Source organism: Melopsittacus undulatus, chromosome 11, assembly GCF_012275295.1.
Source record: "Melopsittacus undulatus isolate bMelUnd1 chromosome 11, bMelUnd1.mat.Z, whole genome shotgun sequence".
In the NCBI taxonomy this organism is placed as follows: Eukaryota; Metazoa; Chordata; class Aves; order Psittaciformes; family Psittaculidae; genus Melopsittacus; species Melopsittacus undulatus.
In genome coordinates this window covers 18,367,330-18,390,483 of record NC_047537.1, presented here as the reverse complement: position 1 = coordinate 18,390,483, position 23,154 = coordinate 18,367,330, and the positions used below count along the sequence as shown (strand labels likewise).

The following is a 23,154-nucleotide window of genomic DNA, read 5'->3' as shown; positions in this document are numbered from 1 at the left end:
GGTGTTGCTAGGCGATAAGGCGATGTGGTGCCGGCCGGGGGCGCGCGCGGCACCCGGCGCTCTCCGGCGGCCGCGGTCGTTCACCCCGGCGGAGCACGGTCCGGGGTTACCAGAGGGCAGGCCGCACGCCGGCCGGGGATGCGCTGCCCCGTGCTCGGGCCCGGCGCGGCGCCGTGACTGGCAGCAGCGGAGCAGGGCCGCAGGCCGGGGGCTGGCCGCCCGTGCCCCTGGTACGCCCCTTTCCAAAGGCTCTGCATGAGGGCTCCGTTTATCCGCTTTATACCTTACAGTGAGTAAATTAAAACTAAACAACCTTGAATTTGTTCTGTATTACCCAGGACTGCAACTCCAATCCAAAAAAAGCCATTCCGCTTTTTGGTCGGCAAACGTGGACCCGGACGCCGGGATGCAGCCACCCCTGCCATCGCTCATCTGGGGTTGAATACACTGGGCAAGGCCCCACTGCCATCCGTGCTTTACATGGATGCCACAAAAGGCAGCTTGACTCCGACCTTTTCTGGGCAGAACTTTTGTCTTTATCCATCTATTCTTCAATACTATCATAGTGTTTTAACAATCACCAGTTTACTCTTACCTTTTTAGTACTCTCTGACCAGCTGGAATTCCCTTTTCACAGGTTCTCCTTTCTTTATACAATTCTGTAGCACCTTCAGTACTCCCTTGTCACCACTCTTTTCTCATCTGGTTGCTAAGAATCAATGCCAGTTTGTTAAATATTTTGGTCATAACACAAATACATGAAAATTTCCCCCTTGTATTTAGTCCACACTTAGCACAGTCTCCCCAAGCAGGATTCATGCAACAGTTCATGTTATTTATTGTTATTAGGAATGCTTTAATTTTCAGCAAACTTATACACTGTGTTCTTACAGTTACTTTGAAACAAATGTACAATGATTGAACTACCTTTTTTCTATCACAAGTAAAACAAAATGAAACAATAAAGAGCTATCATCTTCCCTTACCTACAATTCCCCTAAGGAAACCTGTTTCTCAGAGAAACTGAATAAATTAAAGTTGCATTTCTGGCAAGATGTCTGCATGACCAGGCATGCCAGGTGATATGCTGGGCGGGGGGGAGGGCATGTCACACCAACCAACCACAAGAAGAAAACCAAAACCCCTCAAAGAAGGAAACAAAACCCTTAAAAACCTGCAAAGAAACCTGCACAAAGGCATTCTGAAGTCTGCAGCCCATGAGCTTGTATCCATGACGTAAGGAATGAAGAGCAACGTTTTCCAGGATCAGATGCGGTGTTGCAAAGATTATGGAACAAACTGCTTTATTTTCTAAAGGCTTTTAACACCTGTAAATGCACAGAATCTATTAGCACTGAAATGCTGGGTATCTCCACAGTTCAATATTGAACATGGTATTGGAAATTAAAATTGGAAATTATTGAAAAAAAAATCAGGATTATCTACAGCTATTCAAAACTTGGAATTGACACATTGTGTTCCAGAATAACCAGAGAGCTGCAACTGGTGTGATCTGGGCCAAAATTCCTGCACTTGTTAGAAACCTCTATGCTTTGAGCTACAGAAAGAGCTCATTCAGGGCCTGGTTCAAGGGAATGCATCATGTTGTTCCGGCTTGTGAACAATGTTAAATGTTGAATCCAGCGACAGGATTTTCAAGTAATTAAATGATTTAGAAAGAAGCTCACAAGGTCTCTCAGGCCTCATATTTGTTTGGTAACATCTCAATGAAATTCACTGTAGATTTAGCATCTGATTATCACATAGCACCTTTGCACTAAAACAAAACATTTTCAGCAGGGAGCAGAAAAATAATTATTAAAATTCTCAAAATAATTACTACCACTTTGCCAGATGCCAAAACCAGCAGCTGTTTACAAAATGAACCAGGAAAGCATTTCCAAAAGGAAAAGTGCTACAGGGAAAAAAAAAACAACCCACTTATGGGTAAGTAGCTCTCTTCATTAATCTTGGTTAGATTTTATGTTTTTAGCAGCAACTGAGAAATATTATTCATGTCAGTGATACCACTCACAGAATCACATAATCACTTAGGTTGGACCTCTTGATGTCACCTAGTCCAAGCCCTCACCAAAAGGAGGGTCAGCTGGAACAGGCTGTCCAGGACTGTGTCTAGTTGATCCACAGATGGACCAAGAGATGGAGCCTCCATAACCTCTCTGAGCAATCTGTTCCCGTACTTGACCATCTTCACAGTAAATAAGTTTTTTCTTACATTTTTTAACATGTATTTCTTTTACTTTTAGTAAAGTTCATGTGTAATATCTCAAGTGTAGTACCACAGTGTAGTGTAATATCACAGTTCAGTATAATAACCCAAGACAGCTCAGCATTACTGGAAAAGTTACAAAAATACACCAATTACTTGTTTCAATATCCCGGCATGTTCATAACTATACAGATAACCCTCATTGCCTCAGAACTCGTCCAAGTTTTCTTTTAGTTTCATCTGTTGAAAGACTTATGTCTCACAATGCTTCTGTAAGATTCTAAGTGTTGCTAATGAACATGTTTTTCACTGCTTTAAACTCTAGGCAATCTCTTGTTAAATGAAAATATAAGTACTGGTATATTGATAGAAGTTTACTGGTATAAGGATAGAAGTTTAATTTTGTACTCCTTAATGCTGTCTAAATAAATGGAAAGAGATGCAGAAGATGAGAGAAAATACAGATTCAGGTGCCATCTTTTCAACCCCCCTTCTTTCAAGTAGAGAGATAGCTGCGCAGGATTAACGGTTGCATTGTTAATTATAAGAAAACTGGTAGGTTGAGGCATCCCACTTCTAAGCTTAAATCACATCCATAGTTTCTCAACAAAATATTTGCTAAAGACCTGCAAGCCCTGCTCAGAGGCACAAGGCTTTACGTCGGTATTAACTGGACATTTCTAAATCCATGATGCAAGCATTATTTAACACATATCTGCATTAACCCGTAATATACACAGATTAACCCTTTGCTTTAGGGTTCACAGTATGAAACATGGTATTTGTTCTATCTTCTGGCTGCAAATATCCCAACTCAACATACAGAATTGAAGCTGATATTTAGATTTGATTTACAGATTTCAAAGTTAACAGCAATTGTGGATCCAGAACTTGCTGACAACAAAGAAATCAGTCTTTAATATTATAGTTACGGATTTTTGCCACCTTAGAAGAGATATTTGGTTTTATGGGATAAGCATAAGATACATTCTTGGATTTTAACTTCTGCTGAACTTCCAGCCTGGTTCCTCTGACTGTCAAATCTGCAGCTGGCATTTCAAGTTTATCCTTGGCTTTGATATTTTGCTGAGATTCTTCAGAATGTGTAACTTCAAGCTGCACTCCTCAAAAAAAGAAAGAAAAATACTTTGTAGTTATGTTCATATTTACTTATGAGACTGGAAATTTGAAGACTACTGGTTTATTCTTTTTTTCTTAAATATACTGCTGCCATAGTGCCACACTGTCAAAGTCTTATACTGAGTAACAGACCCATTTCTACATCTAGGGGCATAGAACTGTCCATTAGGGCTTGCTATGCTGATGATATCCTGCTCAATCCTTGTTTCATCTGTAGCAGTTCATTCTCCTTTAGCATCAGACCACGTAAGAGAGGAGAAGGAAGACAGCTGGAAGGCTGGTCTAACTACCCAGGTCAAGCACTCTCTCTGTGTTCAGATGTTTTTAAATACGCCATTTTCACAGATTTACCCTTCTCTCCATTGTGAGAGAACATCTATATCCCCCAAAGCAGTAACAACACACCAGACAACGTGATACAAAGTTAGGCCTGCATGTTCCCACATTGTGAAATGGTGACAAAGTAGTTGCCTGCAATAGTTTGATCTGTTTCAAGAAATGAGGAGCAGTCATAAAAGCTGTGACAAACATGTTTGGGTATGCATGATCCAAAGGGCTCAAAGGCAATTCTGTGGCTTGACAGAGCTGCACTATCATTTTCTCTTTGGTTTTTTTTTCCTCTCTTCATGTTCTCCCACAGAGGGAGGCATTTACTGTGGAAATGTTAATTTTTGTTGTCTAGAATATCTGTGTATACTACAGAGGACTTGGGCAAAAAGTAACACTTTTGGTTGTGAAGCTGGGAGACTGGTTGTAATACCAATCGGGCGTCCATTCTGCACCCTCTCACTTAATTCTCTGAAAACCACTATCTCCAACTAACTGAACTTTAGTCTTATCACAGGCTTCATTAGGTAAGATCAGTGGAATTGGTCAGTCACAGTATTTACTGTAAGCTATAGGTAAAGTTTACAGGTGCTTGGCTCCAGCCACTTAATCCTTATTTTTCAAGGCACTGAGATTTTAACTTTAGATTTCCTATGGAGAGACAAAGCAGACAGCAGAAGTTGATATAACAGACTTGCTTAGGATACACTACAGCATACTGTACTAGTTGAATTTCTTTGACCATGACAGGCTTCAGTCCCAGGAGCTATTCAACCACAGAGCAAGAATAAAAAGTGCATAGATTGAGAAAGATATTAGTAGGATAAGGCAAATTTTCATAGTAGAACATGTTAGAAAGTCCTGACAAAATTCTACATGGAAGGAAATAAAAAGTATTCTTGAACTACGGAACTAATTAATCTTATTGAGGGTTTATAGCTCTATGCAAAGCTACTATGTTCAATGCTCTCAGCAAAGCACAGTACTGTGGCTAGTGTCAAAACATGACACTTTTCAAAGCAATTTTTACATTCAGGCTTCCCTAGAAACAGCTGTTCACTCGGTGTGTGCAGCCTTGATGGCACTGGTTATTGCAGGTAGCAAAAGCTTAGTGGACTCGTGCTATTCATGTCCAATCATGTTGTTCAGCTTGCCATCTAGTGGCTACCTAGGGATGGAGAAGGTATGAAAGGGGATGCCTGAGCCCATGAAGACCTTTGGGTGTATTTTTTCTGCTTGGGAGAAGGGACTTCAGTCATTAGAATGCAATACAATAGACCACTACCACATCTGGGAGATAGCAAAGCAGAATTTCACAACATCAACAGTTAAGAAGAGTTCAGGCACCAGTGTCTGAAAGGTACTGGATACAGCTTCAAAGATCATTTTGCCTCAACAGGAGCCACAGCAGACTCAGAATACTTCTTTTTTTGTGGTCTATCTAACAGCAGTGAGCACATCCATAAACAGCACACAGTCAACACTACTTACAGACAGCCTGGTTTTTAAATTCTCCCTCAGTTTTGAAGCATCTTTTGTATACAATCAATGGGATGACTTCCAGAAATAACATGGGAGGCCCTCATCCTGTAGATCCAAAGGCAAAGTAACCAAGCACCAGTGAATCACATACATTACTTCCTCTGAAGTCTTCTCTATGCTTGTCTCTTGGCATCAGTAGAGACACTACAGTTATAACTAGTTAAGGCTGTTTAGTTAGGTGTTTGGAACAACACCACAGAATGCAAGTGTTCTATATGGCTATTAAGAAGTTTTAGACTGTCAAAAATCAATGTTAACAAATAAATTTAAAATCATGAAATTGCAAACTTGTGAGAATTGGTCTATAAAACAGCAAAAGACAAAGATCCAATACCACAGAGACAGAAATGCTATTTAAAGGGAAATATCCTAAGAGAACACTAAATAAGGACCTCTGTGTGTTATTGGTTTTGCTTGAGACTGCTTACATATGTGAAGGATCTTGAACAAAATCAGCATGGACATGCACAGTTGCATGGTTTTCACAAGCAATGAGAAAGCACACTTAATTTACAAGCCTGTAACTTACTTTCAGAAGTGACCTTGGCAACAAGAGCTAGTAAGATTATTGTTAAGAGCCTAAACTGCTTTTGAAAGTGGGCCTAAATGTTTTAGTGCAATGCTGCAGGTATCTTCTATTTGATCTGTTAACTATAATCAGATTTTTATTCCCACCCCTCCCAAACCAAAAGGATACAAACTAAAATTTCCCCAGATGGAAAATTGCATTTAAAAAACTTGTCACTGGGTATTTGCTTATGGCTAACAGTGCTTCTAAAGGAACACCAGCTCAAACAAGTTCCTATTCAGGAGAAGACCATTTAAATGAAGCAAATGTAACTAGGAGATTAGTTAATATTTGTGAAACACTTCAAAGATGAAGTTTTATGTAACGCAGAAAAGAAATCATGAGTCTAAATCTGATTGGAGCCAGAATGAAGCCAGAGCTAGAGTGCTCTTTCTGTTTGTTAATATTTTACCAGATTCTTTCTCTAGCCAGCTTTTTACCCACATGGATTGCTCTTAGAACTGTCAGTGATGTCAGAGCTGTTGAAATTCTGTCTAGTGTGGAAACACTTAAGATAACTCTTGATCCATTCAGTGTAGAATTTCACATCACAGAGCCTTGCAAGTAACAATGAGAATTACAGTAAAAGACTCCCTAAGTTCAAGTAGTAAACCAGAAAAGTTACTTTGCTTCAAAGCAGCTCAATCTCATTCTTTGTTAGTCTACAATATAAACTCAGATTTATACCCTTGGGACTCAGCTGCATCTATATCTGGGGGTTCTCAAAATGCACACGGGGACCATCCACCACAGCTGGAGCCCTCCTCTGGCATGGAAAATACAGAGTTTCATCTACCCCAAAAATGTATAAAACAAGAGACAAGTGAGGACATTCTAAGTGCAGATACAGCTTGCCTTATGCCCTTATTTGTTCTGCACTGACCCCAGCCTCTGTTGACCTGAGGAGATACAGCTGATCAGGAGCTTTTCACATGGCACCACAAAGCACACTTCACAATATTGGCTACACTCTAACTGCAGTTTACAGTTGAACTTTAATAAGTGATTTTCACCTTTCCTTCCAGAAAAACTAGCAAGTATCTCCAGTAGCAAATAAAAACTTGATTGAGCTAAATTATTTGAAGAAAAATAAATTCCAGTTTTCTAAATGTTTTACAAAGCTTCCTCTCCTCTGGTCTAACATTTATTTCTAAAATCAAAACAGGTCCTGTAGCCCACATGTGAATAGAGAAACCTTGCAGCATTTACAGAAGCTATCACATGGTTGTACACACATCATGATTTTCAGAGGAAAGCATATTACTTCTCTGAGAAGCAACTTTCTTTTGAGGATGGCCTGTCAGCATTCAAGATGGATGTGATACGGATCACCAACTAAGGTCTCCTACCTGCTCTCAACCTCTGGGGTAGGACATATAAAAAGGAAAGACACAGATATGTATTTCTTACTAGTAGAGTCTATGCATGTAACACTAAGGCTTTTAGTACCAGCGTGGCTTGTACCTGTCTACCTCTGCAGTAGGATCATTTTCTTTCAACAGGACAAAGCAATAAAAACACCTGAACAAAAAACCTGTGATCCTTGTAAACCCTTTCTACTTATCTGCAGAATTATCATACAAATTATTAAATCCATCTCATTCCTAAAGTACAAACAAAAAATCAGCAGGTAGGGCAAGGAGAGAATTAATCCTTCATAGCTTTCTGACTGCTTAGAAGCTTCCAAAAGTCCTGAATTCTGTGGTGAAATGAATGAAGTATATAACAGTCCACTTCAGTAACTCAGTACTAACATAGTCACAAACACTTTAAAAACCATTGAGTTGTGTCTTATGCTGGAAATACAGCACATTGCAGGGCTTACTTGACATGCCAACAATTTCAAGTCCCAATAGGCTGTTTCGTACATGAAAAAAAATTAATGAAGCTGTTTAACAGGCTCAGAAAAATCATTCTCAAGCTACAATTGTTTCTGTTTCACCAGAAATGCCCGTACACCACAATTACTGGTGTGACAGATCTGTGGAGTTGAACTTGTAAAAAATGTTTGAATAAGCAAACTAACTTGTTGCAAAGCATTTTTTGTTACTGAGCTTTCAAGTCTATGTGTGTGTCACTTGTATCTGAAAGTCCAGTACCAAGTCACTTCACCTTAATGACAGTTCTACCCAAGGTAACCATGCTTTTGATAAATGTATTAAATTCACATGAGTGGTTTTACAAAGGAAATATTTTATTATTTTTCCATAAATCAGGCATGAAAAATAAGGCAAGACTTTGGTAAAAATCAGAAGCAGAACTCCTAGAAAAAATCTTATATTTGGAGGTGAGATTCTTCCAAAAAAAGATTTTGCTTCACAGTCTTGTTTGTGAAATGCAGAATTCAGTCTAGTAGAATTACAGATACCATTTGGATGGTTTCCTAGAGGAGAAAGCTAAGCAACGTAAAAGACTTTTTAAAAGTGCTATTATTGCAATGCAGTATTTCAGGGCCTGCATGTTTGACCGAGAAGCACCACTCTAGTATTCTTAGGCTAAATCTGGATGCAGAGATCAAATTCAGGCTGTTCTCAAGAAAATATCCCCCCTTATTGATGTTTCACTTGTTTCATGTTGGCAGTATTATCTTTCCACTTTGCTATTCTCTAGATCCCCAAATATCTACAGAATGTTTTGCAACGGTGGCTGGAAATTTCTAGACATTAAGAAACTGGTGTCCTTGTAAGGCTGCCAATGGTGTTGCATCACACACCAGCAGCACGAAACTGCATGACACTATCAGTAATGTTTCAAAGACATCCTTTTGCTTATCCTGTCAATATAGGCCTGACCTGAAATACTCTTCCTATTACAGTCCCACAGAAAGGCACATGAATCATGACTGCCAGCACCATGTCCATTCCGGTCCTACAGGTCTGTCAATGCACATTACTTTGCCCCTGCAATGAACTGCTGCTGTGAATAAATACACTTATAATCCATTCTTCATTTTGAAAGCCCTTTTAAATATTTTTTTCTTGTGTGCTGCTAAAGATGGTTCATTGCATCTATACACTGGTTTAAAACTAGATTCAATGTAGGCTGGAAAGAACCTTTGGGTGAAATGTCACAGTGCTTATGACTCCCTGCGCAGAATGCATCTTGGCACACTTGTTTCCCTTGCCTCTTTTCATTGTTCATCTCAGAGTCTAGCTTTGCTGTCTCCAAAATCCCTCATTGGGTAGTTAAAAAAGCAGCAATCAGGCCACCCACTGTCCCTTTCTTTTTCACACTGAATAACCCAGCTTTTCTCAAATGTGTTTCAGCACTGTAGCCATCTTAGTCACTCTCCACTAAACCCTAGCTCATCAGTCCTTTGTGTCAGAGTCCAAAACGGGACACAGTACTCCAGATGTGGCCTCACAAGTACCAAATAGATGGGAACAAATCACTTCCTTTAACCCACTGGTTGTATTCTTTTTCCTGCAGTCTGGTTAATGGCAATTGAGTATATATGTTATGGTAACAGGTCACTACTAACATAAAGGTGATTTGAAAATTATTAAATGGCTGACATATAACCCCACAGCTGCCATCAGATCTCAGGAATAATGATGATGATAAAAATATCAAAACAAAAACCCCCAAACAATTCACACATGCCCCACTGAATGCTGTGTATCTCATGAAACAATGAAAGTCATCTTTACTTGGAACATGCTGGAGAAATGTTTATCCATCTGTTTATAAAGACCTTTAATAAAAAAGAGTCCACAATACTTCTGGGGAACACTCTCCATTATTAGCCATCCTTTAAGTTTTTCCAGTATTTTAATTTAAGGCCATTACTTTTTTGTCCCATCCACAGGAGTTTTCCAAAGTTGTGCTGATGCTGAATTACTTCATGAACATGCCAACAGTTTGGGAGACATAAGATTCACCTGCAATACACTGCTTAAGATAATGACTACCATTAAAAAGTTTCCTTACCATTTGCCTGTGAAAAGACTACAGTTTACTGCACATACCTTACAAGTGGCACTTCTGCTAAAATTCTCTATTGGACTACACAATTCTAGTGAATAACAATGCCTAGCTCACTGTGTGTCCACAGCATATCCCACATTATGCCCACGATCTCACCTTTGGCCTTTGGATCTTAGCATACTAAGCAGTGTTGCAGCTATTAACATAACACAAAAATAACGATTGAGCAAGGATTTGCCAAATTACAATTTGATCCATCAGTCACTTGGCAACACAAAGTGTGCAGCTCTCAGACAGCCACTTTCATATCTGCCCCAGATAAGTTTTAGACTATGTCAAAACAGAAGGATATTTGCATTTTCCAGGAGTATTTAATAAAAGGGGGGAAGTATTTGCAACAATGGCAGTAAAACCATTGAGAGATACATATATGTTCCTTTTTATTCTAACTTCAGTTTGCAATAGTGAAATTCACTTCAAGTAAACTCATTAGATCTTCAGATTCTGATTACAGGATTGTAACAACAGTAGCAGTCATATAAAATTCTGTGGAAGGTGGCAGAATCCACCACTGTACTTCCATTATTCTGGAAGAGTTGAGGACTGTTAATTACTTTATAAAACATGCTTAGCCTGGCGAGTGTTCTAGGGACTGAGAGCAGAGGGGCTTGATCGCTCCTCTAAAGTTTGCCACATACCTTGACAGAAATTATGTGCTCTAGGTGAAGAAAGCTGGATCTGCTGGGCTTGACCAGGACTCTGCCTCGGTGGCTGACTTTGAACAATCTTTAAGAATGTATCTGCCTTTTGTTGCTCTGGCCCATGATTTTCAATGGACAGATCTAGCTGAACCTGTTCAAATTCAAACACACTCTTACAGGGATACATACTTTTTGTGTCAAATACAAGTGAGAATTGGCATCTTGGTCTTGGAAAGGTAGAACGTTTCAGCAAGAGGCAAGTCAAAACAAAATGATTATTTTTAATTTTGAAAGGTCATACAAGAAGATTAATTACAACATCATGAAAGTGATTGAGAAACCCAAGTTCAGTGTCAACAAATACTATTTTCTCCAGAAACAATGCATAATTTGGGAAAAAAAAGCATATATTTTTAAGTCTTCCAGGAGGTGACTGCTGAACAAATGCAATTGAAAATTCCAGCTGAAGGCAAATTACACTGATAATAAAACTGCACTGTACCTCAGTGGATGGTAATTCCGTCTTTTCCCCACATCTGTTTGGAGCTTCTTCATCCTTTAAGACAGAGCAGACAATTTGAGAAGATATCTTTGATGGATGCTGTTCCTTTGCATACTGCCGCTCCTAATGTGAAATATTAAATCAAGACAAGTAATCTGTGATCTCTAAAAATAATATATCCTTAGCTCAGTTTACTGTTACACTGCTAGATTTAAAATAATCAGTTATAAATAATAGTAAACAGTATTATTTTCCATTTAGATTAACACGGCCAAACTACTTTCCTAATAAACCTCTTACTAGATCTGTTAAAAATCTACATTTCTTACTGCTGTCACTGTCATCCTGCTTGTCACTCAAGTTTATATTGTCACTCTTTCTTTTGTGACTCAGGGTCACTTTCCCTTTTTGTCTTTTCCAGTGATTAAAATACAGAACAAAACTCCAATGGAAGTCCTAAAGAAACCCATAAATAAGATAAATCAGCTATGGAAAAGACACTTGTAAGCAAGCAAAAAACCCTAATTCACCAACTTCCACCATGAAGCAATTAAAGTAAGATTTGGAATTTTACAAGAGGTTTAAGATCTCCTTCAGCCTTGTCAAAAGAGATGAAAATAAACATCAGTCTTTTGATATACATTTCAAACTAAAGAAAAGCAAATAAACAGGAGCCCATCATACAAAGTAACTGACACTGAAATTCCTGAAGGTATGACAGTAATAAATTCTGGTTTTGGTAAGGATGATGATCTTTAACATAAGAGCAAACATATCTTGGCTAGTAAGAGTGATTACCTAGAAGGAAAACACCAAAACCGGTGTTTGGAAGCTCAACCTGGAGCTCAGCTTCAGTGCAGGAGCTGAAGCCTCAGCAGGTATCTTTTAGGTAAAGAGCAGCCTGGAATGAGGCTACTGAAGACGAACAGCTTGCATATAAAAAGGGCTACCCTTTGTAGTCTGGACAAGTTCCAGCAGAAACAGATCATCCCAAAGGTTCCAGAACTGGAAAGATCCTCAATTATAGCCACTTCAACCATGACTTCCAAACAACCCCACGAGCTGAAGAGGCTGGAATTCTACTCCTGGAGTTTAGCACACCATCTGGAAACTCATAGTCAAATGCTACCTCTCCAAGAGCCATGGACACATTGTGATTTTAGAATCTATTTATTCTTAAAAAAAGGAAGAATAATCTTCAATTTCAAAAAGAACACGAGAGACACACGATGTCAGAAGAACAGCAGACACAGTACTTAGCTCAGTAAAAATAAGGCAAGGCAAGACTAAGATGGCAGGACAATGAATATTTATTTGTCTCAACTTAAAAGTCATCTAAATTCTAAGATGACTTGTGAAAGAAAGAAAAATTAAAGAGGTGGAAAATGAAACAAAAATTAATAATACCCCCCCACCCCAACAAAAAAAGGAGGGTTTTGAATTGTGGCAATTTTGCCCACATCTGGAAATCATTTTTACATATGATTTGCATAAGCATTTAGCTAATCATTTTCAGACTCAACCCAAGCAGTGCACAGATGAAACAAATGGGCTACAAAACATCTACTCAAATGCTCTGCTGGATTATAATCTCCTTTGAAAAATTTATTCCCAGTGTTAAGAGTTTAACATCTTAAGAAAGAGCTCAGTGAACTGAAAGTTCAAGTGAACAAGGATGCCAAGCTTGTGACTTTAAATTAGTAAACTGTTTACAAGCATCCTGAACAAATTACATATCCACAAGCACACTGAGACATTCCACAGCCAATTCACCTGTTGGCAGACCACTTTCCAGGCTTCCAGCACACTAACAGCTGCTCCACCTATTTCCTTCTGAATCCCTGCAAAAGGGAGATCAGAATCACAAACTCAGGACTCTTGTCTAGGACCTGACCTAGACCTAGGAGCTGACCTTTTCTCTTTGGAATGTTGCAAGAGGCTTAAGATCTGCTGCTCCAGAAGTAGCCAATACTACTGTCCCATAATATGTGCCACTGATCTGCCAGCAAAGGGTATTTATTTAATGTGCCCTGATCCTTTTCTCTAAGGACCTTCCTCACACTACAAGATGCTAATACTTCTTGAAACAGTGCTGCTGTGACAGCTCTTGATCAGGTCCTCAGATTGTCAACAGAGAGTTGCAAAATAGTGCTGCATTCCCAGATCTGTTCTCACAGGGCTCATATGCTTTGAGCATTCCCAGTCTTGGAACCCAGATGGCTTTCACTATGATATTTCCTATCTTGTATTTTTGATGCCGTCCATAATACTTTTGATTTCAAAAGAATGTGATTAGGTAAATTGGATAAAATATACCAGATTATCCAGCTTGCACTGCACTTATATGACTGACCTATTACAGTTTTTATTTCTGTTAACTTAGACTATCTGCTCTACCTAAGGATGTATAAGTCTCCATTAGCTCTGTAAGGGTACAGCAGATGGCATTCTCAGTTTATCGCTGTCTGCTGGATGGTTTACGTTTGTTCACACTGCAGCCTTTAAAACTTCTTCACTGACTAATGGTCAGTAAAGAACAGGGGTTTATTTTCACTCAAGCAATATGTTCAAATTTGGTTCTAATTAGTTCTAATAACATAGCATTTTGGACTTCAGGCAACCTTTCTCTACCGAACAGGAGTGCCTCTCTTGTTGGTTGTCTTCTGCCAGGAAGAAACTAAGAGAAATTCAAGCACCTGTGGTAGGACATCAAACTCAGAGTTCTTCCCTGCCAGGTTTCCTTAGAACATATTCCATAATGTTGCCATAGATTCAATCTGATAGATTCACCTTAGCCAGGAAACGTGTACCAATTTTCTTCCACAAATAATATGCCTTTCCCAGCTGACATGCTGCTGCATACTTTGGATGCTTGGGGAGCCTTTGCCTTTCATATTCAAGCAAGCATCACCTGTTTTCACTACTATTCATTATCCAAGAGAACAGCAATCCTGTGCAGAAGCTGGATAACTCTGCCTGAAGACCTGAGAGCAGAACACTGAACTTGACCTTGAGAACACTTGCTCTCAAATTTAATTGCTGGATGATCTCTGCATTTCAACATTTTACCCTATTTTCTGAAATCCAGAATCTGACCCAGAAGTTTGTGTCATTCATGCAGCTAAGAGCCCTCCTGCAGCACCATGTTACTCCACAGGAAAAAATACCAAACATTTATTTCCAGCAGAACTGAACTGCAAACTGAAAGAGTGTCATTGCAGACATGCAGCTGGTTAAATTAGTACCATCTCAGTTCCTTAATCTTAATTTACCTAATTTATAGCATTTATTCTAAGCAGCTAGAGAGGTTAATATTCTTTTTTCTTTAACACCATTTTTAACTGTAAGAAAAATCAAATATTCATTAGAATTTACTTCCAATGGCTCTTTTATGAAACCCACTTTTGTCATTCAAACTGTCTGGCCAGATGGCTCATATTTTTTGTAATACATTTAAGCCAACCAGATAACAACTATGGAAATCAGTGATAATTTCAGGCTCAAAAAAGCCCCAAACCAAACAACAGGATGACATGCTCAAAACAAGTATGTGGTTATTCTTTATTTTTTTAGATTGGGTCTAGATGTAAAAATGCTTAAGGTGTTTTTCAAATGTGTTCTGATGGCAAAATCTTCAAGTGACTGACAGTTGCGATTTCTTAGTGCAATCTGACCACATGATAGGATTATCTCCTGTGTAGTTTCATATTATCACAGAGATCTTAGTATGTAAAAAGAGAAACACGAAACTTCAATCTCCTATACATTCCTGGATGAGTAATTCACAAAAAGGCTCTCAATTTGTGCCTGATTTCAGTTAAGAGAAATAAGACTGCATAAAGAAAGAGTTAAAAACAAACAGGATCCTCCAGAGGAAATAAGCTTTAATTCAGTTGAGTTTTCCCCAAAGGCAGAGGAGATTGCAGCTTCAATCTAATAGGCTGACTTCTTGGAAAGCGGCTCAGCAGAAACACAGGAAACCTGGTGGACTACAAGTTGAACATGATGCAGCAATGCATTTGTGAGGCCTCTGACCAACAGCACCCTGGGCTGCATCAGGAAAAGCACTGCCAGCAGGCCAAGGGAGGTGATTACTTCCTTCTACCAAGCACTGGTGCAACCACATTTAGAGCATTATGTCCACTTCTGGGCTCCCCAGTACCAGAAAGACATAGAGATACAGGAGCAAGTCCAGCAAAGAGCCACAAAGATGAGCAGTGAATTGGAGCATCTGACATACTAGGAGAGGGTAGGGAAGCTGGCCTTGTTTAGCCTCCAGAAGAGAGAGGGCAGGAGTGATCTTTTCAACATGCATAAGCACCTGATGGGGATGGTGGGAGGAAGTAAAGATGACTAAGGCAGACTTTTCTCAGTGATATACAGTGGAAGAACAAGAGGCAATGACCAGAAGCTCAAGTACAGGACACTGTTTAAGAATAATGGAAAAAAAACCCCAGCCCAACAACGAACCCAAACCAAAAAAGCAAACTCTAACCTTCTTTACTGGGAGGGTGATCAAACACTGGAACAAGTTGCCCAGATTGGTTTCTAGAGGAAGCATTTCCCTAGCTGAACCTGGTTAATAATTCTACTGGAGTTTTATACATTGGAGCAACAACCTCACCTTTTCTGAAACAACATTGCTTACTGCTCTCAAAACTACAACGATCAGCTGCTCTGACTCAATCCTCACAGGAACAAATCAGCTAATCAAGTAAAGTACATAGTGAAATCCTGATTACTGAAGTTACTGGGAGATCTGCCACTAACAACTAAGGGAGCAAGGATTTATCCATTTGTCCCTCTGATGAAAGCTGCAATTTATCCATCAGAAGTTGTATTCTAATTGCAAAAGATAAGAGATGGGTTAATTATATATCTTCCTTTCATAGATGGAAAATGTGCTATCACAATAATGTGGACAAGGGTGCTTTAAAATCCCACCACTGTGGACATTTAAAAATGTGCTCACTGTTTCAAGTTTATCTTAGAAATCCTTCAAATGGCTTATCTTACTTATTTAAAGCTAAGCTTTATGAAACTAATACTTGTAATTCAGGATTGCATTTATGCTGCATCAACCAAGTGTTTCTGGAATTCCTTGGAGGAAAATCATGTTTAAAAAAGTTTTTTTAACCCTTTATATATAACCCTTTAAGTAAATGAGGTAGCATCTGGCTGGCGACCAGTCACCAATGGTGGTTCCCAAGGCTCAATTTTAGATCCAGTTCTCTTCAATGCTTTTATCAATAACCTGGACACAGGAGTTGAATGCACACTAAGTAAATTTGTCAATGGTACTAAACTAGGAGGACTTGCTGATTCCTTTCAAGATAGAGAGACCTTACAGAGATATCTTGATAGACAGGAGCACTTTGCAATCACCAGCTATTTGAAATCCAAGAAGAGCAAATGCTGGATTCTACATCTGGAATTACCAGCATAATCCTGGATGTCTGTATACACTGGGAGACAAGAGGCTGGAAAGTACCCTGCAGAAAGGGATCTGGGGGTTCTGGTTGATGGTAAACTCAGTATGAGGCAGTGGTGTACCCTGGTGGCCAAAAGGCCAAGTGTATCTCAGGGTGCATTAGGCACAGTACAGTTAACTGGTCAAAGGAGAGATTGTCCTGCTATACCTTGCATCACTGTGGCCTCCCTTTGAGTACTGTGCGCAATTCTGAACTCCACAATATGAAGAGTATACAGAAATATTAGAAGGTGTCCAAAGGAGGGGAACAAAGGTGATGAAAGGACTAGATGGTAAGATTTATGAGGAGCGGCTGAGGATACTTGGCTTGCTCAGCTTGGAAAAAAGGAGACTGAGGAATACCTCATTGCTGTCTACAACCTCATCATGAGGAGGAGCAGCAAGGGAGGTGTTGATCTCTTCCTTCTGGTGTCTGTGATGGGATGCAAGGGAATGGCTTAAAGCTTCATGCAGACCGCATGTTAGGACTAAGTTCTTCCTTGAGAAGTGTGGTCAAGCACTAGAACAAGCTCTCCAAGGACTAGTCACAATCCCAAGCCTGTCAGTGTTCAAAAAGCGTTTGGACAATCCTCTTAGATACAAGTTTTAACTTCTAGGCTGCCCTGTGTGGAGTCAGGAATAAAAGATCACCATGGGTCCCTTCCAGCTCAAGCTATTCTATGATTCTATGAAATCTTCCAAGGCACCAAAGGAAAATTTGAGCTAAAGTTAGTAAAAGATATTTAAATGCAGAATTTTAAGGAAAGTTCTATTCATGGAATTACAACTGGCTTAACTGCTCATTATCACTAGTTTTCAAGAGCATATTATTACCTGTGTTGTAAGCCTGTGCTGTAGATGCTTTAAAGCTGATAGCTGACACTGTATTCTTTTGACAAGCTCTCTTGGAAAAAGGCTACCAGACACAACACAAACTGTGCAGTGCTTAGAGCTAACAGGATGCAGAAGTCCTATAAAGGAGAGAAAATACTAAGGAAGGCATTCTCTGTTGTTATTTGTCATCAATATTACATTCCCAGCCAATGTTTATAGTGAATATAAGTGAAACACAATACACACCTTCTCATTGCAGACGGATTCAGTGCTATAAAGAAATGGGTCTTGTGTTTTAATCCTTTGCTTCTTTGCCAGAGCAATTGTTGAAGGGAACTTATATGTCCACAGTGAAATCTTCTTACATTATGTATACTCTTGATTCAAGTTTACTCTATAGTAAGCTTATTCTGCTTTCTTTTCCACTTTCACGAAGCATTGGTTTTTATTCTAAGAGATAAACTACTTTTCTGCTCTTGAAAGAGGTCTTAGTTAAACTTCTATTTCCCACACTGACATCTGAGCATCAGGGAGTCCTTCATCTAAGATGCTCATCAGCAAAAGTTACTGCCTACAGGCTCTTATTGTTCTGTGCTAGTACCTCCTATCACAGAATGGTTCTTCTTGCAGCAATTAGCACAACAGTCTCACACAAATTATACAGATAAAGAATCTGTCAGGTACAGCACTTTGTCTTCATATTAAAGCTCAAAGGATTAACTGATTCCCAGGTTTTATTCTAAATACATAAGCTTGCACTTTTCTGTAGAATAAATTTACCTTCCTTCAATACCGTTCTGAGTTCTGCTCTGAGTCCATTTCCCATTTCAATCAGCTGCTGCTTCTCCTCACTCAGAATAGAAATTTGTCTTGCTGCTTCCCTCAGTTTATTTTGCACTCCTTGTAGAGTGCCACTGACACCACACTGAAGACCGACACCAGGACCTATGTCAGGAAACTGTTGTCCAAGATCTACCATCTTTTCTTCAATAACTTTGGCTTTTGATTCCTGGGAAAAAAAACAGATAGTGCTTATAATGAATATTTTGATACTGAAGTTTGACGGTTTAGAAATTTCTACAAACACACATTAGAAATTAGTTGAAGAAAAAGTGTAAGGTTGAAATCTAGCCATTTTTGAGGGCCCATTTTCAGAATTTTCTTCACAATAAAGGGAAAATTAAACATTCTTATCAATATAGAACAAATCTATCTTACATGAGACTCCGTTTACTACACCATGAAATCCCTGGGAGACAGGAAGGGGAGAACATACAGTGATTTAAGCCTTACATAGTATTCGATATTTGTCCCAGTCTCCAATTCCTGTACTACTTTTTCAGACAGACGCCTGTTACACGTTAATGCCGATGTCGTTCCTGCCCTTTACAGCTGCGCGATGGGAACGGCATTGTGAGCCTGGAATCGTGTGAGGGCGCTCCAGCGCCAGCGAGCGCCTCGCCAGCACTCACTGCAGGTGGCTGGCTCCCCCTAGCGGTAGAGCGTGGCTCCACAGCTGCTGCCCGCCGGCGGGGACACGGCTCCCGGCGCTGCCTCCCTGCTGATCAGCACGGGTATTGAGACACTTCAGGCTGAAATACGGATTTACAGCGAAAAACTTGAGCAGGCGACACACTGCGGATTGAGAACTTGTAAGTGCGAAAAAAATATCCAGAAGGGCTTGAAAGCTCAGGAGTGATCTGTGACAGGGGACGACTAGTCAGTCAAAATGTATGCCCCAGAAAGAATGAGCTGAAATAAATCACTGCTGGCTTTCGTCTCAGTTACACTCATTACTAGCTAACCACATAGGCACACACTGCCCGAGTTTTTAATATTTATTCAAATGAAAATAATACGTATTTAATTACACACACATGAACACAAGTATTTTCAGGAGTTTAAACCTCTTTGTACCTTTTCTATGCCTGGGTTTGCCATACAATCCAAGTCAACTGAGCTGACTTTGGTACTGCTCAAAGTGGTTCCAGTTGAAATTTTGTTTGTGCACAATAAACCTAAAAGAGAAGATGAGCATAATATGTAAGTATTTATCCAGTTTAGGCTTTCATAGCAACAGTTCCTTTGGCTTTTTGTTCTATCATTATGCATGCATACCACTTGAGGAGATATATTGTGAACAGAGCTGAAGAAATAGAAAAATAACAGTAGTCCTAAAATATGCAAACATAAGTCAGCTACCAAATACAGAAGTGAATAGAGATGACACATGAGAAAGGCCAATTCATGGGTAAAGGAGCACAAAGAAGTTTTTATTTCTCCCAATACTGCCTCAGGTAATCATTCTTGGGAAACTGGCAATACTGAATATAATGAGAACATTTAAGGTACAGCAGCTTCTTTCAGTCACAGCTGAAAAAGAATCACCAATAAATGGAAGCTAATCCTGAACAATTCTTCTTTTAGTGCCATTAAAAATGCGAGTCCCAACTTACTGATGAGCATGGACAAGTCATGGGAAAGAACAGGTTACTTTCTGGAAATCAGAAGCACCCCCCAAATTACATCATCTTAAAAATATCAGATGTAATATTATAATCTCTTCTAGTGATTGAATATAATCTCCATAAATTTAAAAAATGGATACAAGAAAGATTAGTTGAATGAGGTGTTTCAGCCATAAAGAAAATAGATAATGCATTTCTGAAAACTTACATTTATCAGCTGACAGAGATTATTGCATCTCTTGGATACTGCTCAAATTTAGCAGCCATAATTCTATCATATATTGGATAACATAATCTTCAAAAAACTGAACTAATTGAGCATAGTAGGAGGACAAAGAAAGCTTGGTAGATGCAGGTCAAAGAAACTGTTAACAAACTGACCTTTCATGAAAACAGGGATTGCAACAACTATACCTGGAACTGACACCCTATGTCCATTTACATACCTACACACAAAAAAAGTACTACCTACCTACCCACCCAAAATGAGCTTCCCTGCAAGAGCTTCCCTGCATGAAGTCTCCCAGACAGACCTGACCCTCACTGGGGGACCTGGCTGACTCAAGATTCAGTGATGTAGAGCATCTTTGAAATGAGACTTTTTTTTCCTGGTTATCATTTAGCCCCACTTCTGGGAGTGGTGTGGTGACTGTAGCACCAGTAGCACCTCACGTAATATATTACAGGCACACACACGGGAAAGGTTTGTAAGGAAGGCATAGACCTGTTAAAGAGGGTATCCATTAATATGATCAGAGGGCCTGAATACTTCTCCTGTGAAGAAATTACAATGAGGGTGGTGAGACACTGTGAGAGATTGCCCGGGGAAGTTGTGCATGTCTTATTGGAAGTGCTCAAGGTCAGGTTGTACAGGACTTTGAGCAATCTGCTCTAGTGAAAGATGCCCCTGCCCATGGCAGGGAGGCTGGACTAGGTGATTCTTAAAGGTCCATTCCAACCCAAACCATTCTGTGATTCTATATATTTGCTTCACTATCTGGAATTCTGTAATAACTTGTAATATATTTATACTTGCTTTACTCTTGCAATATATATACACACATTTACTTTCCTTACAGTAATTTTGTAGTGACATATGGTGTGTGTATATTTGTTTTTACTAATAATAGTTTTGTAGTAATTTATAATATAGAAATTCTGAGAGTCTCAGACCTCTGTGTGTTGATGTATTGCGGAATCTTGAGAACCCCACAGTCATGATCTATACACACACCTGGGCTGGACAGCCCTCCTAGGTCATGACCACCACAGCTACACTTCATTAACTGAGTTCAGAGTTCTGTGGCAAGAGTAGTTACCTTGCTCTGCAAGCTGTCCATTTTCTGTCAAAGGAAGAGAGGACATCTGCTTATCAAGACTCTCCATTTCTTTCCTCATTTGTGCAACAGCGGCCCGAAGACTGGAATTCTGCTCCTGAAGCCTTTTCATTTCCAAGGTAGGAATATTTTTGCTTAGAGGAATTGTATCATCATACTGAAATATCTGTAAAATAACAATACAACACGTTTCATTAATGAGCAATGCATTTTCTCCACACCACCACACAGAGATCCTAATACTTTTAATCCATAAATAGACGTGGGAGAAAAGAACCATAGAAAGAGAAAAATAACATCTGGTTATTCTGGGGATCTGTCAGGGAAAAAAGTGCTACGAAGAGAGCCTGAGATGTCGGAGAAGGCATAGATGGGGAGGAGAATAGGCACAGATATCTCTCTCTTATCACTGTTGTTCTTTGAAGCACGCCATCTCTAGCTCTTCTATGTGTGGGTAACCCATCTCCTTAAAGAACTTACTGGTTCAACAGTAGTCACTTTTCTGACCTGCCAAATTCTTGAAAGTGTCATTGGAGATAATTTGTTCACAACAACATGAAGGAACTGGACATACTTTGCCAAACTGGAAAAGGGGAAGGAGTGCATGGATTACACCTAGACAAACAGCTAGAAAACATCTTAGCACTTAAGATTTAAGATAAGTATCAGCATCTTCCGTTTGTACTTTAGTTACAGATAACAGTGAACAATGTAAAAGGAACATCTGTCAGATAACAACTGAAGCTCTGCTTTCACAAAGGCTTTGAAGCCTGACTTTTGGAATTGTACTTGATACAAATATGAATTGATGAGCAAATGTCATTCTTGGACTTCCAGAACTGAAGAAACTGACAAAACCAAAGTCGCCAAAGCTGGTTTAACTTCTGTAAACAACCCAACTGATATTAGTAACATATTAGCAGCTTGCTTATTTCAGAGTAATCCCAGAATCATTCAATTTCTGAAATTTTTGAGTGGAAATTGCTCAGCATTTTCTCCACAGGCTGCATGCAACCTTACAGATTATTCTAGAGATTTAGTTTAGAAAGGTAGTCCTGTGTGAATAAAATGATGGTGTAATCAGGACTAGAATGCGAAACATTCTAGATCACAAAGTGTAAGAACTGCTTTACTCGGTTACACCAAAGTTTGCTAGCTCCAGAATCCAATTCTTGTCAATAGTCAGCAACATATGTTTAGGAAAAAAGGACAAATATGGAAAAGCTTCATCTCATGTGCCTCTTCATTTTCCAAATTTGCAATTTTGGGGAAGGGAAGGAAAAGGAAAAATCAGATGCAACAACAACAAACCAAAACCACCAAAAACATACCAAACCAAAAAAAGACCCCCCAAAACCCCCACAAACCCAAACACAGACATTAATTGGAGAACACATTTCCTGGTGTTTTCACCTAGAATTTCCTTGAAATTCCAGTACCATCATCAGGAAAAAGTTTTAGTAGGATCAATGGGATATAAGGACCAGGATACTATGGTGCTGACATTATTTGTTTCTGCGCTTTCTTCATTTAGATTGTGACTGCAAACATGTTTAAAGAAGTTACATCAGTCTGATGACAGTGTATTATAAGTGTAGTTTCATCCAAACAGAGGATGCAGAATTTAGTTTCTACCTCTGTAAAATCCTCTGTAGCTGATGGAAACATTTGTCATCAGCCATTTAAGAAATGCAGATACTATTTGGTATTGTGAATTACACATTCCTACAGTCACTAAATGAATCCTAATTCACAGACAAGTCCAGATCAGATGCTTCTTAAAAGACCATTTGGAATGTTTGTATCGAGTGCTGCTAATTTACATTTCTGAGCCTCAAAAAATGTTTATTTGTGTTCAACCCTAACAAATTGTGCAAAGCAGCAGCTCTCTCTCTTGAGAGGAACAGGCAACCCATAAGGCCTTGCACATAAGACATGTCAGAAAAACACTTCAGTATCAGTATTTATGCCTTGCACAGACTCAAACATTACTCCTTTTTGATCTCCTCCATCATTCCGCACTTCCTTCAGTCTCATTTTCCCAGTCATGAGTCTGGTCTGTGAGTGCAATGTGAAAGCATGATCTGGAACATAATAGCCTTCAAATT

The 23,154-nt window shown here is 39.3% G+C and overlaps 1 protein-coding gene across 1 annotated transcript in view; it reads right to left on the bottom strand.

Moving 5' to 3' along the window:
• Positions 1 to 814: 814 nt before the first annotated feature.
• Positions 815 to 23,154, bottom strand: part of CCDC57 (coiled-coil domain containing 57) — a 40,145-nt gene continuing 17,805 nt past the window's right edge. The window contains exons 3-9 of the mRNA XM_034067823.1: positions 21,029 to 21,212; positions 19,159 to 19,259; positions 18,022 to 18,250; positions 17,242 to 17,378; positions 10,938 to 11,060; positions 10,433 to 10,586; positions 815 to 3,354 (exon numbers count right to left, since the gene is read on the bottom strand). Coding sequence (XP_033923714.1) covers positions 3,140 to 3,354; positions 10,433 to 10,586; positions 10,938 to 11,060; positions 17,242 to 17,378; positions 18,022 to 18,250; positions 19,159 to 19,259; positions 21,029 to 21,212 — 1,143 coding nt within the window. The 3' untranslated portion in view covers positions 815 to 3,139. The remainder of the gene's footprint in view (positions 3,355 to 10,432; positions 10,587 to 10,937; positions 11,061 to 17,241; positions 17,379 to 18,021; positions 18,251 to 19,158; positions 19,260 to 21,028; positions 21,213 to 23,154) is intronic.